Below are 17,702 nucleotides of genomic sequence, written 5' to 3' on the forward strand. Positions count from 1 at the left end.
CTGCGCGTGGAACGGGTAGCATTTCAGAAAACGCCACCCTAGAGGATCTGGATTTGAGCTTTCTTCCTAACAGCCTAAATTTGGCTTCCAGAACCTCTCTCCCACATTTTACCAAGACAGCCAGCTCCTCCCCAGCACTATTTAAAATCCCGTTTAGGTGACGCGTGAGGTCCGCCACCTTCGCACCAGGCAGGCAAGTCACCAGGCAAGTCGCAGTTCGGTAAAAGACCCCTTTATTACTATTCATTGAGCCAGTGCTGTAACACGTTTATTCACCCCTCCTCTATCTCAGCCCAATAAAGGTAAAGGGTCATGGATTCGATATACCGCATTTCTGTGGTACAACCAAAGCAATTCATAGATCTGTGAAGTACGAAGGAAATTATGTATGTTCAGTGCCTGCATAACAACTTATTTTTCAGATAACTCAATTTTTGAATTTTTACAATAAGGAATGTAGGAAAATGAAATCAAATATTTGATACCTTTACAAGATGGTGACTTGAAATTTTTTTTAATTTACAAAAATTTTCATAAAATTACTATAAAAAGTTATTTGAAAATTTCAGGAACAGACCTATTAGGAGTATAGGTGTTGAGAAATATTTGAGGTTGGCGATACAATCCTCTCTACTCACTTCCTGATGGTCCATTTCATAGCAAAACTTAATTGAGATCTCTGCTATGGCTTTTTGGATTTCTTGATTCTCAAGAATATAATTATTGGGACCACTTAAATTATTACATGTGTTGGATTTATACTGTGCAGACATCATGTTTACCTATCTGATTGATCTAGTGAATGCCTGTGAAGGAGTTTCATTTGCATTATGCTGACATTGTGAATATCTATGCTATATTATTTGGATTTTGCTCACACCTTTTTCAGTAGTATATGAATGTTATGGTTTATCTGTTTTAACATACTTCCTTGCGTGGATTAACGGCAAATCAGTGAAAAATAATAATGTTTTTCCATGCTGCCTGTAATGGTGTATCATTTGTACTGAACTAACACTTATGTTTTTATTATGTGATTGTTCTATGGCATTGTTTAATGTATATATTTCTGATATGGTACCATGTAACTGCTATTTCTTTATTGATAGTAGCTTTTGTTTGACCATTTTACTAATGTTATGTTGTAAACGAAATTGTAAGTTTTATATCAAGCTCTACACAGCCTTGGGTGACTCACTTCATCAAAGTGCAGCCCATTGGTCAGATGTTCCTCAACCAGAAAAAAGCCTGCAGGGGAGGTTTTCAGCTCTGGATGCCAGGGCAGTGCTGTAAAAATATTGGGGTGCTTTGGCACCCAGAGAGCTGGTGCCTATCCTGCTTATTTTTGAAGGAGAAGGGCGCCCATCTTCCAACACAAATCGGGAGATGGGCGTCCTTCTCCTAAGGTCGGCCAAATTGGCATAATTGAAAGCCAATTTTGGGCGTCCTCAACTGTTTTCCGTCGCGGGGACGACCAAAGTTCAAGGAGGTGTGTTGGCAGTGTACCGAAGGCGGGACGGGGGCGTGGTTAAGAAATGGGCGTCCTCGGCCGATAATGGAAAAAAGAAGGGTGTCCCTGACGAGCACTTGGCCAACTTTACTTGGTCCATTTTTTCTTGCGACCAAGCTTCAAAAACAGTGCCTGAACTGACCAGATGACCACCAGAGGGAATTGGGGATGACCTCCCCTTACTCTCCCAGTGGTCACCAACCCCCTCCCACCCTAAAAAAATAAACTTAATTTTTTTTTTTACAGCCTCTATGCCAGCCACAAATGTCATACTCAGGTCCATGACAGCAGTATGCAGGTCCCTGGAGCAGTTTTTGTGGGTTCCGTGCACTTCAGGAAGGTGGACCCAGGCCCCCCCCCCTATCTGTTACACTTGTGCTGGTAAATGTGAGCCCTTCAAAACCCACCCGAAACCCACATGTAGGTGCCCCCCTTCACCCCTTAGGGCTATGGTAGTGGTGTACAGTTGTGGGGAATGGGTTTTGGGGGAGGGGTTGGGGGGCTCAGCAACTGGGAGCAATTTGTGAAGTCCACTGCAGTGCCCCCTAGGGTGCCCAGTTGTCCTGGCATGTCAGGGGGACCAGTGCACTACGAATTCTGGCTCCTCCCACGACCAAAGGGCTTGCATTTGGTCATTTTTGAGATGGGCGCCCACGCTTTCCATTATCGCCGAAAACCGGGGACGACCATCTCTAAGGTTGATCTAAATTTCATGATTTGGGCGTCCCCGACCGTATTATCAAAACGAAAGATGGACGCCCATCTTGTTTCAATAATACGGCTTTCCCCGCCCCTTTACAGGCCGTCCTTAGAGATAGGTGCCCCCGTTTGATTATCCCCCTCTATGTTATAAATGCCAGACTGTAGGCACCCCATGCCTTTTTGACAGTATAATGCAGTCATACCACTGCTCCTTTGGGCTGTGGTTGTTCCTTGCACATTACCCTCTTGTGTCCATGAAGCCTCAAGGATTATCCCATTTGCACTTGAATTTTGTTACTGTCTTTCAGGTACATAAATATCTCTATCATACTGCCCCTCTAACCCCCTCCCTCCTCTGTCTAGGGTACTTCGTTCATACACATTACCTGAAGGGAGTCACAGAGTAGACACACACAAGTATTACTACAGGTCTCATATTTACACAGTGACTGCTGTCACCAGAGGGATCATTTTAATCATATAGAATAATCCTGTTAGACTCCATTTCCACAAATGTAATCATCTCGCCCAGGATTGGGAAAAATGAACGCCAGCTGAGCAATTAGTGGCTTAGCATGATACCAACCCATATACTGGGAAAACAAGTTCACATAAGGTGGTGAAACTACTTGATGGCTGGAGGCTGGGCTCTGATGTCACCAGCACCGTCCAGTGAATATATTGCCCAGTATAGCATAGGGGATCCAGCCTGTCTGTCCATATATATCACCTGTGGAAGGTTCCATTGAGATGCAGATCCATCCAGTGTGTAGAAATAAGGTTTTCCATAATCATCTTGTGACTGTATCCACTGTAGAAAAACAAAACAAAACAATGAAATTCAAAATTACAGCCTTTCCTCCCTTTCTCTGCAGTGTGCTAACCAGAAATTCCAGCTAAAGCAATGTTACAGGAGCACAAAGGAACTTCAAGGAAGACAGAATCCATCAAAATTGCTCCCCATTGGCAGCAGAGGTAAAAATTTACAAGATTTGTTGTTTAGAGAAGAAGCCAATCATTTACCCCTGGATTCTATATATGGTGCCCAGATTCATACACGTGCCCATATCAACACTTAACCGGCCAAGGGCCCACTCTACCCTGGAACGCACCCAAAAAGTGCCATTGAAAATGACTAGCTAGCCCCGAACAGGTGATTTAACTGGCCAGGAGCCATTTCTAGCCAGTTAAATCACTTCAAACATCCACCTCCCAGTATTATGTAAGTTGCGTGTGTAAATATCTACCCTGCCCACGCTCTGCCCAGAGTTCATCCATGCGCATGCTCACCTGTACAATATGTGCTACTGCAGATATGTGCATATTTACAGAACAGCCCACAGCCCTTAGACACATATGCGGCACATATGTCCTCCATCTACGTGGATGATGTGCAGCTACTCATACCCATTGAGTCTGACTTACCTACAGCCCTGAATAAACTGAATACCTGTCTATAATTACAACAAACTTTGCCTGAACCCAAATAAAACTGAGCTTCTCTGGGTCCCTAAAACAAGTGGACACGTACCTGACATCAAAATCTTTTTGGGGAAGTACGAACTCCTCCCCAAATCACAAGTCAGGAATGTTAGAATACAGTTAGATTCAACACGTACTCTGATTCCCCAAATCCAAGCAACCTTCAAGAGCTGCTTCTACTATTTGCGACAGCTACGCTGCCTCTCTCCTTACATCGAAAAGGTAAATCTTATCCCAGTTGTGCATGCCATGATCACATCAAGACTGGATTACTGCAATGCACTATACAATGGTCTGACTACAAAGGGCCTGCACCAGCTCCAGTTCATTCAGAATGCAGAAGCAAGACTCATAGAAGGTTGCAAGCGACGTGACCACATCACACCATTTTTGCAAAAACTTCATTGGCCACCAGTACAATACAGGGCTAAATTTAAAACTCTATGTCTGATCTTCAAGTCCCTGAAAGGAAATGTCCATAGGCAGTCGGTGGCCCAACTGTTTGGGGAGGCTAAAGGGGGCAGGGTGGGGCCAGGGGCAGAGCTTACATCCATAATTGTCTGAAAACACACAGAAAAAAAAAATAAGGAAAAAGAAAATAGTCACAATTAAAACCTTTTATTAAATGTAGATATTAGATATGTATCATATATCAAAGAATAAAGTGGTTGCTCAAAGCATATACTAACCACAATCGCTCAACTGCAAAACAGTATGCACAACTTTGTGCAAAAACGCATTCAGAACCTTACTGTACCATAAATATTACACTGGGCAGAACCTAATACACCAATATACCACCACACGGAAAATACAGACCGTCAACAATATGAAACAAGGGATAATAATATCACAATTCTCATGTAGAGCCACAAAACACCCTTTTAGGGTGGATAGTGTTCACAATGAGTTCCTTTTATTAATGGAGCTACTGCTAGTGATATGCAACTTATCCTTAAAATCGAGCGTGGTACTGGAAGATTGGAGGGTGGCTAATGTAACGCCAATTTTTAAAAAAGGTTCCAGGGGAGATCCGGGAAATTATAGACCGGTGAGTCTGACGTCGGTGCCGGGGAAAATGGTAGAGACTATTATCAAAAACAAAATTACAGAGCACATCCGAGGACATGGATTACTGAGACCAAGTCAGCACGGCTTTTGTGGGGGGAAATCTTGCCTGACCAATTTACTTCAATTCTTTGAAGGAGTAAACAAACATGTGGACAAAGGGGAGCCGGTTGATATTGTGTATCTGGATTTTCAAAAGGCGTTTAACAGAGTATCTCATGAAAGGCTACAGAGGGATCCAAGATGGCGCTGTGAATGGACGCACCTGTGTTAGCTCCTGGAAGTTGCTCTGTTTGTAGGTCCTCTTCGGTGCCTCCGTCGCCTCATTAAACATGGGGAAACGGAGGGGAAAAGTGAAGGAACATCCCTCAGCTCCTGTGACTTCTTCGGCGACGAGGCAGACAACTTTGCAATTTTTCAGACAGCAACCGGGTCCTCAGGGTTTTTCGACCCCCTCTGCAACTCTCGGCGCTTCGGCGTCGATTGAGAATGGAAACGGGGCTTCCCTGAGCCCCGTGGAACGAGTTGCTACCCCAGCCTGGAGGGGAGTTGCTGGCAGCTCTAACAGAGAAGGAAGCCGAAGGGGCTCAGCTTGATCTGTTTGAGGGAGTGTCTGCAGTAACGGAGGCTGAATCTCAACACCGAGAACTATTGCTACAATCAGCTTCAAAGGTATTGCCCCAGGACATAGTTTCTAAACTTGCTCGTGTTGAAGATCAACCTCACTCCTCTCCAACCATTAGTCGTGTGAATAGACCAGCAACTGTGACATTAGAGTCACTATGGGACATGGTTTACAGCATTCACACTTCTATGCAAACTACTTTAAAAATGAATACGTCTGACATAAAGACTCTTTCTGAGGCTGCCCTGCTTCAGGCGCAAAAGACTGCACAGCAAACCTTAGATTTGGAGACTGTGAACACTAAAATTCAAGAAATGGGATCTGTAGAAACGGCTTTGGTTAAGGATAATAATTTCCTACATAAAAGATTGGAGTACCTGGAAAACCAGGCTAGAAGACTTAACCTCACTCAGGTTTCTTAACTTTCCCAAATCGCCTTTACTTTCCCCTTTGGATATGGTTAAAAAATATATGATTGATATTCTTGGAATGGATAAGGACTCATTGCCTCCCCTTACTCGGGCTTATTACATCAGGAGTGGTGGAAGAAAATCCCCCGATAGCAGGGGAAGGAATGGATCTTACTTCTTTCCTTGAAAGTTCATTGGAGCTAATTACTCAGAGGTTGACTCTGCTTGTTACTTTTGTGCTGGAGCCTGATAGGAATGCCGTATTAAGGCTTTCCTTGAGACACTTAGAAAATCTGTTTTTGGGCTCAAAACTTCGTATTTTTCCTGATCTCTCAAGACCTACACAGATGAGACGGAGGGCCTTTTTGGTACTCCGCCCTAGGGTGGTGGCACTGGGAGCAACTTTCATATTACGTTTTCCTTGTTATTGTAATGTAATGCTTGAGGGTAAACAGTTTCAATTTGTAGACCCAAAACAGTTAAAAGAATTTCTAGATGCTAGAGTGGAATTGAAAGTTGTGTGCCCTCCCTAAATGCAGGCTGGGGTCTGAACCAGAGGTTGTAACCATTAGTTCGTAATTGCTATATGTTTTATTTTTAAATTCTAAATTCTTGGATTCCAAATTTCCTAAACTTGTGGACAGACAGGCTGTTAATGATATTTCCTTTTATTTCTTTTTTGCCTCTTGTATAAATGCCGATTGCATACTCACGTATTGTGATGATATATTGAAATATATGAATAAAGAAATAATAAAAAAAAGAAAGGCTACAGAGGAAAATGGAGGGTCATGGGATAGAAGGAAATGTCCTATTGTGGATTAAAAACTGGTTGAAGGATAGGAAACAGAGAGTGGGGTTAAATGGGCAGTATTCACAATGGAGAAGGGTAGTTAGTAGGGTTCCTCAGGGGTCAGTGCTAGGACCGCTGCTTTTTAACATATTTATAAATGATTTAGAGATGGGAGTAATTAGCGAGGTAATTAAATTTGCTGATGACACAAAGTTATTCAAAGTCGTTAACTCACGACAGGATTTCGATCCAACCATAGCACTGAAACAGTGCTAACTACCCTCATAACCAAATTCAAACAATTGATTGCAACCAGGAACAATGTACTGCTCCTACAATTTGACATGTCCAGTGCGTTCGACATGGTTAGCCACCAAATACTCTCAAACATCCTAGACTACTTCGGGATTGGAGGAAACGTACTAAGTTGGTTTAAAGGCTTTTTAACAACAAGAACATATCAAGTGATTTCAAACTCAAAACCATCGACACCATGGAAACCTGAATGCAGAGTACCACAAGGATCACCGCTCTCACCAACCCTTTTCAATTTAATGATGACACCTTTAGCCAAATCTCTATCCAACCAAGGACTCAACCCGTACATCTATGCAGACGATGTCACGATATACATCCCGTTCAAACACGATATAACCGAAATCACAAATGAAATCAAACACAGCCTCCAAATAATGAACTCATGGGCGGACGCATTCCAACTAAAGCTAAACGCAGAAAAGACACAATGAGGCTCATTTTCAAAGCACTTAGCCTCCCAAAGTTCCATAGAAACCAAAGTGCTTTGAAAATATGCCTCAAAGTCTCATCCTATCCTCACAATATAGCACAAACCAACCCAATACTATAAACACCCCAGACTACACCCTTCCGGTCTCAGGCAGTCTGAAAATTCTGGGAGTCACAATTGACCGAAATCTCACACTCGAAGACCATGCGAAAAATACCGCAAAGAAAATGTTCTACTCAATGTGGAAACTTAAAAGGATCAAACCTTTCTTCCCAAGGGAAGTATTCCACAACCTAGTACAATCAATGGTACTAAGCCATCTAGATTACTGCAATGCCATATATGCCGGATGCAAAGAACAAATCATTAAGAAGCTTCAAACTGCCCAAAACACAGCAGCCAGACTCATATTTGTGAAAGCGAAATACGAAAGCGCCAAGCCCCTAAGAGAAAAACTGCACTGGCTCCCATTAAAAGAACGAGTTGCATTTAAAGTTTGCCCCCTGGTCCACAAAATTGTTCAAGGAGAAGCCCCGGCCTATATGTCAGACCTTATAGACTTGCCTACTAGGAACGCAAAAAGATCAGCACGCTCATTCCTCAATCTCCACTACCCCAACTGTAAAGGGCTAAAATATAAATCCACATACGCAACCAGTTTCTCCTACATCTGCACACAACTATGGAACTCACTACCCAAGGCCATAAGAACAACGCAAGACCTAACTATCTTCCGAAGGCTACTGAAAACTGAACTGTTCAAGTAGGCATACCATAAACATCCATCTTAAATACTAAATAATAGACTGCACATGAACTAGAAAAACCGAACTCTTTATCACTTGAATGAATAACCGCTTTGTTAATAATGATCAAGCACTACCACTTTAATCCTTATAACAAAGTAACATAGTAGATGATGGCAGAAAAAGACCTGCACGGTCCATCCAGTCTGCCCAACAAGATAACTCATATGTGCTACTTTTTGTGTATACCCTACTTTGATTTGTACCTGTGCTCTTCAGGGCACAGACCGTATAAGTCTGCCCAGCACTATCCCTGCTTCCCACCACCAGCTCTGGCACAGACCGTATAAGTCTGCCCAGCACTAACCCCACCTCCCAACCACCAGTCCTGTCTCACACCACTGGCTCTGGCACAGACCGTATAGGTCTACCCAGCACTAACCCCACCTCCCAACCACCAGTCCCGTCTCACACCACTGGCTCTGGCACAGACCATATAAGTCTGCCCAGCACTATCCCTGCCTCCCAACCACCAGCCCCGCCTCCCACCACCGGCTCTGCCACCCGATCTTGGCTAAACTCCTGAGGATCCATTCCTTCTGCACAGGATTCCTTTATGCTTATCCCATGCATGTTTGAATTCCGTTACCATTTTCATTTCCACCACCTCCCGCAGGAGGGCATTCCAAGCATCCACTAATATGTTGATTATGGTCTCTCTATAGTCAATGACCTAATGTCTGTTACAATCCAATCTATCACTCAGGAACTAATATGCAATACCATAATGTATTCTTCTTTACCATGTATGTATGCACCTTAATGCAATGCCTTTTGTAATTCTGTTACCCGGAAATGGCAACCGCCATTACGGCAAATGTAAGCCACATGGAGCCTGCAAATCGGTGGGAAAATGTGGGATACAAATGCTACAAATAAATAAATAAATAAATTGTGAAAAATTACTGAAAGACCTTATGAGACTGGGAGACTGGGCGGCTAAATGGCAGATGACGTTTAATGTGAGCAAGTGCAAGGTGATGCATGTGGGAAAAAAGAACCCGAATTATAGCTACGTCATGCAAGGTTCCACGTTAGGAGTTATGGACCAAGAAAGGGATCTGGGTGTCGTCGTCGATAATACACTGAAACCTTCTGCTCAGTGTGCTGCTGCGGCTAGGAAAGCGAATAGAATGTTGGGTATTATTAGGAAAGGTATGGAAAACAGGTGTGAGGATGTCATAATGCCATTGTATCGCTCCATGGTGCGACCGCACCTTCAGTACTGTGTTCAATTCTGGTTGCCGCATCTCAAGAAAGATAAAGTAGAATTGGAAAAGGTGCAGCAAAGGGCGATGAAAATGATAGCAGGGATGGGACGACTTCCCTATGAAGAAAGACTAAGGAGGCTAGGGCTTTTCAGCATGGAGAAGAGACAGCTGAGGGGAGACATGATAGAGGTATATAAAATATTGAGTGGAGTGGAATAGGTGGATGTGAAGCATCTGTTCACGCTTTCCAAAAATACTAGGACTAGGGGGCATGCGATGAAACTACAGTGTAGTACATTTAAAACAAATCGGAGAAAAATTTTCTTCACGCAATGCATAATTAAACTCAGGAATTCGTTGCCGGAGAACATGGTGAAGGCAGTTAGTTTAGCAGAGTTTAAAAAGGAGTTAGACGGTTTCCTAAAGGACAAGTCCATAAACCACTACTAAATGGACTTGGGAAAAATCCACAATTCCAGGAATAACATGTATAGAATGTTTGTACATTTGGGAAGCTCGCCAGGTGCCCTTGGCCTGGATTGGCCGCTGTCGTGGACAGGATGGTGGGCTCAATGGACCTGTTGGTCTTTTCCCAGTGTGGCATTACTTATGTACTTATGACCATATGTAGATCCTTCAAGAGGTAGTGTTGTCATGATTTAGGCTCTACACCCTTTCTGATGTTTTGCTGCCACCTCAGTAGGCTAACACACAATCTCTCCGCTGCAAAACACTATACTAAGACTTCTTGGTGTTGAGCTGGACCCTCATCTGCAACTAGACCTGCATGTGCGAGCAGTCACCAAGAGGATGTTCTATGCAATGTGGAGCTGCGGCGTATTAGATTCTGTCTCACTAGAGAGCTTTTCCGCACTCTCGTTCATTGGCTAGTTCTGTCTCACCTAGATTATTGTAGCAGGATATATAAGGCTGTCAAGAGCACTTACTGAAAAAGTTCCAGACTGCCCAGAACACTGCAGCAAGACTCATCTTGGGAAAATCGCGTATGGTACATGCGCAGCCTCTGCGTCTCAATCTACACTGGCTACCAGTAAAAGAACGAATCGCCTTCAAGATCTGCACGTTAACACATAAAATAATTTACGGTTTAGTTCCGGAATACATGATTCCTTTAATTGATCTTCCACTAGGAAATGCCGTAAACACAGCTCGCTCCTACCTCCAACTACATTACCCATCTTGTAGGGGTGTCAAATACCAGCTTCTTTTTGCCTCGTCTTTCTACTACACCAGCCCGAAGATTTGGAATGCTTTACCCTTGTTCTTAAAATCGCAAGCTGATAACCATCTCTTCAAGAAGATGCTGAAAACATTCCATTCCATCAATAGCTCTGCTGTTTAGTTATTGTTATTGTGGTTAGCGTTATCTCAGTTTTCTTCTGTAACATCCATTACGTTTTATAATTCATGTAAGCCACATTGTGCCTGCATTTGTGGGAAAATGTGGGATAGAAATGAACCTTAAATAAATAAATATACACAAACTTGTGCAAAAACACACTCATAACCTTTCCAAACCATAACAGCACTAATTCCAAGGACAGGACGAGCTACAACCTTATGCGTGGAAAGGCAGCGATATAATTACACCGGAATCTAAAACACCAGTACACAACCTAATGAAACAAAAATAAAAACCCAAAAAGGGCTACAAATACTACACACTAGCAGAATACTGCACCTTGATCACACATGAAAAACACATGACAACAGATATGACACAAGGAACTAGAAATAAACAAAAGTATGAAGGCAAAATACTGAACTGGAAAGTTACCTCAAGAAGTCAGGCTCGGCATGAAGCAATACTAGAAAAATTGAAACTTACATGAAAAATATCACAGGTGCACATTTCCAAAAGCTGACATATTCCAATTAATAAATTCTGAATAAAATATTTTTTCTACCTTTGTTGTCTGATCAATTAGTTTTTCTATTCGCTTTGGTCTCAGCGTCTTCTGTTTTATGTAGTGTCTTCTTTCCATTTGATATTTTTACTCTCACCATGTCCACCATCCTCCTGTGTCCTTATGTGTCATGTCTAGCATCTGTAGCCCTGTCCCTATTCTTCCTCCGGTTCAGCATCTGCCTTCAAAGTGTTCCAATCCAGCCCTTAAATTCAGCAATTTCCTCTCTATCCATATCCAGTATTTCTCCTCACTTACCTCCATCCTTGTCCAACATTTCTCCTCTCTTCCCTGCCCTCCACTCCATCCATGTCCAGCATTTCGCCTCTCTTCCCTCCTCTCCATCCATCCATCCCCAACAACTCTCCATTCTCCCCTGCCCTCTCCTCCATCCATATCCAGCAAACGTCCTCTCTCTCCCCTGCCCCCTCCATCCATCCATGTCCAGCATTTCTCCTCTCTTCCCTCCTCTCCGTCCTTGTGCATCTCCTTCCTGACTTCCCTCCCCTCCATCCATCCATCCCCAACAACTCTCCATTCTCCCCTGCCCTCTCCTCCATCCATATCCAGCAAACGTTCTCTCTCTCCCCTGCCCCCTCCAGCCATCCATGTCCAGCAATTCTCCTCTCTCCCCTGCCCTTTCTTCCCCTCCACCCATGTCCAGGAACTACATACGTACATAAGTAATGCCACACTGGGAAAAGACCAAGGGTCCATCAAGCCCAGCATCCTGTCCAAGACAGGGGCCAATCCAGGCCAAGGGCACCTGGCAAGCTTCCCAAATGTACAAACATTCTATACATGTTATTCCTGGAATTGTGGATTTTTCCCAAGTCCTTTTAGTAGTGGTTTACGGACTTGTCCTTTAGGAAACCGTCTAACCCCTTTTTAAACTCTGCTAAGCTAACCACCTTCACCACATTCTCCGGCAACGAATTCCAGAGTTTAATTATGCGTTGGGTGAAGAAAAATTTTCTCAGATTTGTTTTAAATTTACTACACTGTAGTTTCATCGCATGCCCCTTAGTCCTAGCATTTTTGGAAAGCGGGAACAGATGCTTCACATCCACCTGTTCCACTCCACTCATTATTTTATATACCTCTATCATGTCTCCCCTCAGCTGTCTCTTCTCCATGCTGAAAAGCCCTAGCCTCCTTAGTCTTTCTTCATAGCGAAGTCGTCCCATCCCCGCTATCATTTTAGTCGCCCTTCGCTGCACCTTTTCCAATTCTACTATATCTTTCTTGAGATGCGGCGACCAGAATTGAACACAATACTCAAGGTGCAGTCACACCATGGAGCGATACAACAGCATTATAACATCATCACACCTGTTTTCCATACCTTTCCTAATAATACCCAACATTCTATTCGCTTTCCTAGCCGCAGCAGCACACTGAGCAGAAGGTTTCAGTGTATTATCGACGACGACACCCAGATCCCTCATCTACCATTTAGTCGCCCAGTCTCGTAATTTTTCACAAACCTGTCGCGAGTTAACGACTTTGAATAACTTTGTGTCATCAGCACATTTAATTTAACTCCTTGCTTGTTACCCTAATTACAATAACTGACTATAAATGAAGAGTTGTCCTAGGGGTGGGAAGACTAAACTAGATCCTGCAGTGCCTGTTAGATTCTGTTAATGTTGTGGTACAAGGCTTTTAAAACTAAGTGGAAAAGACTATGGAGATTAGCTGTTAAAATGTGCTTTTTATATTTTTATTTTGCCTAACACTAACCTACTATTCCTCCTTTAAACCCCAATCTTTAAGTTCTCAAAGCACAAAGCAAAGTAGCATTCACTTACCAGAGAAATGTCCTCTTCTCTCAGAACTTCTCCATTCTCCCCTGCCCTCTCCTCCATGCACCCATATCCAGCAAATGGTAAAATTATGTATCATACCTGATAATTTTCTTTCCATTAATCATAGCCGATCAATCCATAGACTGGTGGGTTGTGTCCATCTACCAGCAGGTGAAGATAGAGAGCAAACTTTTGCCTCCCTATAGGTGGTCATGTGCTGCCGGAAACTCCTCAGTATGTCGATATCAAAGCTCCATCCGCAGGACTCAGCACTTAGAGAATTACACCCACAAAGGGACACTCTGCCCAGCTCACCACCGCCGAAACAGAGGAGGCGAATCAACCCAGCTCATCCCCACACAAGTGGGGGAGGGGAATCCGTCCAGCTCATCCCCGCGGAGCGGGGGAGGGACACCACACCCGCCGATGCGGGGGGGATCTAGCTTATCCTGCAACCGCAACTGCGGGAGGAGCTGACTGACCCTAACACCGCCGAAGCGGGAGGGGTACAAAGCTGCCCTACAGCTGCATGAAGGGGGAGGGAGCGCCGGCAGAATTTAGGTCTCAATCCAGCCCCGTAAAACGGAGGGGAGAGGAATGCAGCAGCTCACTGTAACACAAAATCATCTCAACTCCTGAAGAATCCAATTGAAAAAACTTGAACACGAAGTCCTCCTGAACAGGAACTGAAGACTAAACTTGAACCTGAAATGCAACCAGAATATAAACAGTACAGATATCTGGGAGGGGCTATGGATTGATCGGCTATGATTAATGGAAAGAAAATTATCAGGTATGATACATAATTTTACCTTCCATATCATCATGCCGATCAATCCATAGATTGGTGGGATGTACCGAAGCAGTACTCACCCAGGGCGGGACATAGAAATCTCTGACCGCAACACTGAAGCTCCAAACCGGGCTTCTGCCCGAGCAGCCACAGTCAAGCGGTAATGTCTGGAGAAGGTATGAGCCGATGCCCAAGTTGCCGCCCTACAAATCTCTTCCAAGGAGACGGACCCGGCCTCTGCCATCGAGGCCGCCTGTGCTCTAGTGGAGTGAGCCTTCAGCTGGATAGGCGGCACCTTCCCCGCGGCCACATAAGCCGCTGCAATGGTTTCCTTGACCCATCGTGCCACTGTAGGCTTGGCAGCCTGCAGACCCTTACGAGGACCTGCGAACAGCACAAACAGATGATCCGACTTCCGGAAATCATTGGTCACTTCCAAGTATCTGATGATGAATCGTCTCACATCTAGATATTTGAGAGCAGAATACTCCTCTGGGTAGTCCTCCCTACGAAAGGAGGGAAGACAGAGCTGCTGATTCGCATGGAAGCGAGAAACAATCTTGGGCAGGAAGGAAGGCACTGTGCGAATAGACACTCCTGCCTCAGTGAACTGCAGAAAGGGCTCTCGACATGAAAGCGCCTGGAGCTCGGAAACTCTTCTGGCTGAAGTGATAGCCACCAAAAAGACTGCTTTCAACGTCAGGTCTTTCAGAGATGCCCTCGACAAGGGTTCAAAAGGCGGCTTCTGCAAGGCTCTTAGCACCAGGTTGAGATTCCACGCAGGCACCACTGAGCGCAGAGGAGGGCGCAGATGATTAACTCCCTTGAGAAAACGTACCACATCTGGCTGCGAAGCCAGGGATGCACCCTTCAGGCGGCCCCTGAAGCAAGCCAGAGCCGCTACCTGGACTTTAAGGGAACTGAGCAACAGGCCTTTCTCCAGACCTTCTTGCAGGAACGCCAGCACTGAAGAAATTGGATCAGTGAAGGGAGAAAGTGAGCCTGCTTCACACCACGCTGCAAAGGTACGCCAAACCCTGGCGTAAGCAGTAGAAGTAGAGCGCTTCCTCGCTCTCAGCATAGTGGCGATGACTTTGCTTGAGAAGCCCTTCTTCCTCAAACGCTGCCGCTCAATAGCCAGGCTGAAAGACCAAAGGGGAGGGATCCTCCATTACCTCGGGACCCTGATGCAACAGGCCCCGCTCCGCTGGCAGCTGCAGAGGGCCGTCCACTGAGAGCCTGATCAAGTCCGCATACCAGGGACGTCTGGGCCAATCCGGACTCACCAGGATTATCTGGCCCGGATGCTTTGCCACCCGGCCTAGCACCCTGCCCAACATGGGCCAAGGCGGGAACACATAGAGAAGCTCCTGTGTCGGCCACTGTTGGAGAAGAGCATCTACTCCCAGAGATCGAGGGTCCCGTCCTCTGCTGAAAAAGCGCGGCACTTGGCAATTGGCTGATGACGCCATCAGATCTAGGCTCGGCTGGCCCCAGCGCTTCGTGATGTCCAAGAAGGCCTGAGCAGTATTCATGACTCCCGCAATGTGGGCCGCCGACAGCTGTTCCAGGTTTGCTTCCGCCCACAGGCATAGCTTCATGGCCTCCTTGGCTAGAGGGGCGCTCATGGTACCTCCCTGGCGATTGACATAGGCCACAGCCATGGCATTGTCTGACCAGACCCGTACTGGCTTCAACGCCAGGACCGGGAGAAACTCCAAAGGCGCCAACCGAATGGCTCTGAGTTCCAGGAGGTTGATAGACCACTTTGCCTCTGCAGGGGACCAGAGCCCCTGCGCTGTCCTTCCCAAGCAGTGGGCTCCCCAGCCCGTCAAAGAGGCGTCCGCAGTAACGACAACCCACTCCGGGGTCATAAGAGGCATTCCTGTGGACAGCTTGTCTGGCCTCAGCCACCAGCTCAGCGGCTTGCGCACCGCCGGATCCAAGGGAAGGCGCACAGCGTAATCCTCCGAAGCTGGAGTCCATCGCTGCAGCAGAGAGAGCTGTATAGGTCTCATATGGGCCCTGGCCCAGGGCACTACTTCCATCGTGGCCGTCATAGAGCCCAACAGCTGCACATAGTCCCAAGCCCGAAGAGGAGAGGCTGCTAGGAACTTGTCCACCTGAGCCTGAAGCTTGACAATCCGATTGTCTGGCAGGAACACTCTGCCCACTTGGGAGTCGAATCGAACTCCCAGATACTCCAGGGACTGAGTCGGGCGCAGCTGGCTTTTCTCCCAGTTGAAGATCCACCCCAGGGAGCTCAAAAGAGCAATCACCCGGTCTGAAGCTCTGCCGCACTCTGCATAAGAGGGGGCTCGGATCAACCAGTCGTCCAGATAAGGATGGACTTATACTCCTTTCTTGCGTAGGAAGGCCGCGATGACCACCATTACTTTGGAGAAGGTCCGTGGAGCAGTAGCCAACCCGGAACGGGAGGGCTCTGAACTGGAAGTGTCGGCTCAGAACTGCAAAACGCAGAAAGCATTCATGAGGAGGCCAGATGGGACTATGTAAGTAAGCTTCCTTGATGTCCAAGGATGCCAGGAACTCCCCTGCCTGCACTGCCGCTATAACAGAGCGGAGAGTCTCCATCCGGAAGTGCCGAACTTACAAGGCCCGATTGACCCCTCTGAGGTCGAGGATAGGCCGGACAGAACCTCCTTTCTTTGGTACACAAAGTAAGTGGCGTAACGTCCCTTGCCAAGCTGATCTTCTGGCACCGGAACGACCGCACCCAGGCGGATCAGATTGTCCAAAGTCTGCTGCACTGCCACAGCTTTGACCGGAGACTTGCAGGGAGAGTGCACAAACCCATCTCTTAAAGGTCGGCAGAACTCTAGCTTGTAGCCATCTGTAATGACTTCCAGCACCCAAGCATCTGAAGTTACCCTGGTCCACTCGCCCAGAAACGAGGATAGGCGTCCTCCAATCTGCTCTGGGCCATGGACCAGCGCCCCGTCATTGGGTATGAGACCCTGGGGGAGGACCGGAGGAGGCACCTCCGGGACGGCAGTCTCTGCGAAAGGAATGCTGCTTGGGGGAGAAGTTCCTTATAAAGGAAAAGGGGGCAGAGGAGCCCGACTTGCCCGGGCGATACCGACGGGCTTCCTGAAACCGTCCTTTGGAGGAACCGGGGCGGGCACCACTGGCCCGAGCCCTGACCTCCGGTAACCTCTTGCCCTTAGACGTGCCGAGATCGGTCACAACCTTGTCCAGCTCGACCCCAAAGAGCAGCTTGCCTTTAAAAGGCAACTTAGCCAAGCGAGACTTAGAGGCGTGGTCAGCAGACCAATGCTTTAGCCAAAGCCACCGCCGTGCAGAGACTGTCTGAGCCATACCTTTAGCCGAGGCTCTTAAGACATCATACAGCAAGTCTGCAAAGTAGGCCAAGCCCGATTCCAGGGCTGGCCAATCAGCCCTCAAGGAAGGATCCGAGGGGGGAGCTCGCTGCACCAGCGTCAGGCACGCCCTGGCCACATAGGAGCCGCAAATTGAGGCCTGCAAACTTAAAGCAGCCGCCTCGAAGGACGACTTTAAAGCCGCCTCCAATCTCCTATCTTGGGCGTCCTTTAGGGCCGTGTCACCTTCCACCGGCAACGCCGTTTTCTTAGTCACCGCAGTGATTAAAGAATCCACGGTAGGCCCAAGAAAGGCCTCCCGTTCACCTTCAGGCAGAGGATAGAGGCAGGACATAGCCCTAGCCACTTTAAGGCTCGCTTCTGGGAAATCCCATTGAGCTGAAATCAAGGTGTGCATGGCTTCATGCACGTGGAAGGTTCTAGGCGGGCGCTTCGTCCCCAGCATAATGGCAGAGC

At 46.4% G+C, this 17,702-nt stretch overlaps 1 protein-coding gene across 3 annotated transcripts in view; it reads right to left on the reverse strand.

Moving 5' to 3' along the window:
• ARHGAP27 (Rho GTPase activating protein 27) overlaps positions 1–17,702 on the reverse strand; it is a 258,259-nt gene that overhangs the window by 79,103 nt on the left and 161,454 nt on the right. For all 3 annotated transcript variants that reach the window (XM_030220824.1, XM_030220826.1, XM_030220825.1), the window contains one exon: positions 2,943–3,023. In XM_030220824.1, the coding sequence (XP_030076684.1) occupies positions 2,943–3,023 (81 nt within the window). The remainder of the gene's footprint in view (positions 1–2,942; positions 3,024–17,702) is intronic.

Source organism: Microcaecilia unicolor, chromosome 12 (genome assembly GCF_901765095.1).
Source record: "Microcaecilia unicolor chromosome 12, aMicUni1.1, whole genome shotgun sequence".
In the NCBI taxonomy this organism is placed as follows: Eukaryota; Metazoa; Chordata; class Amphibia; order Gymnophiona; family Siphonopidae; genus Microcaecilia; species Microcaecilia unicolor.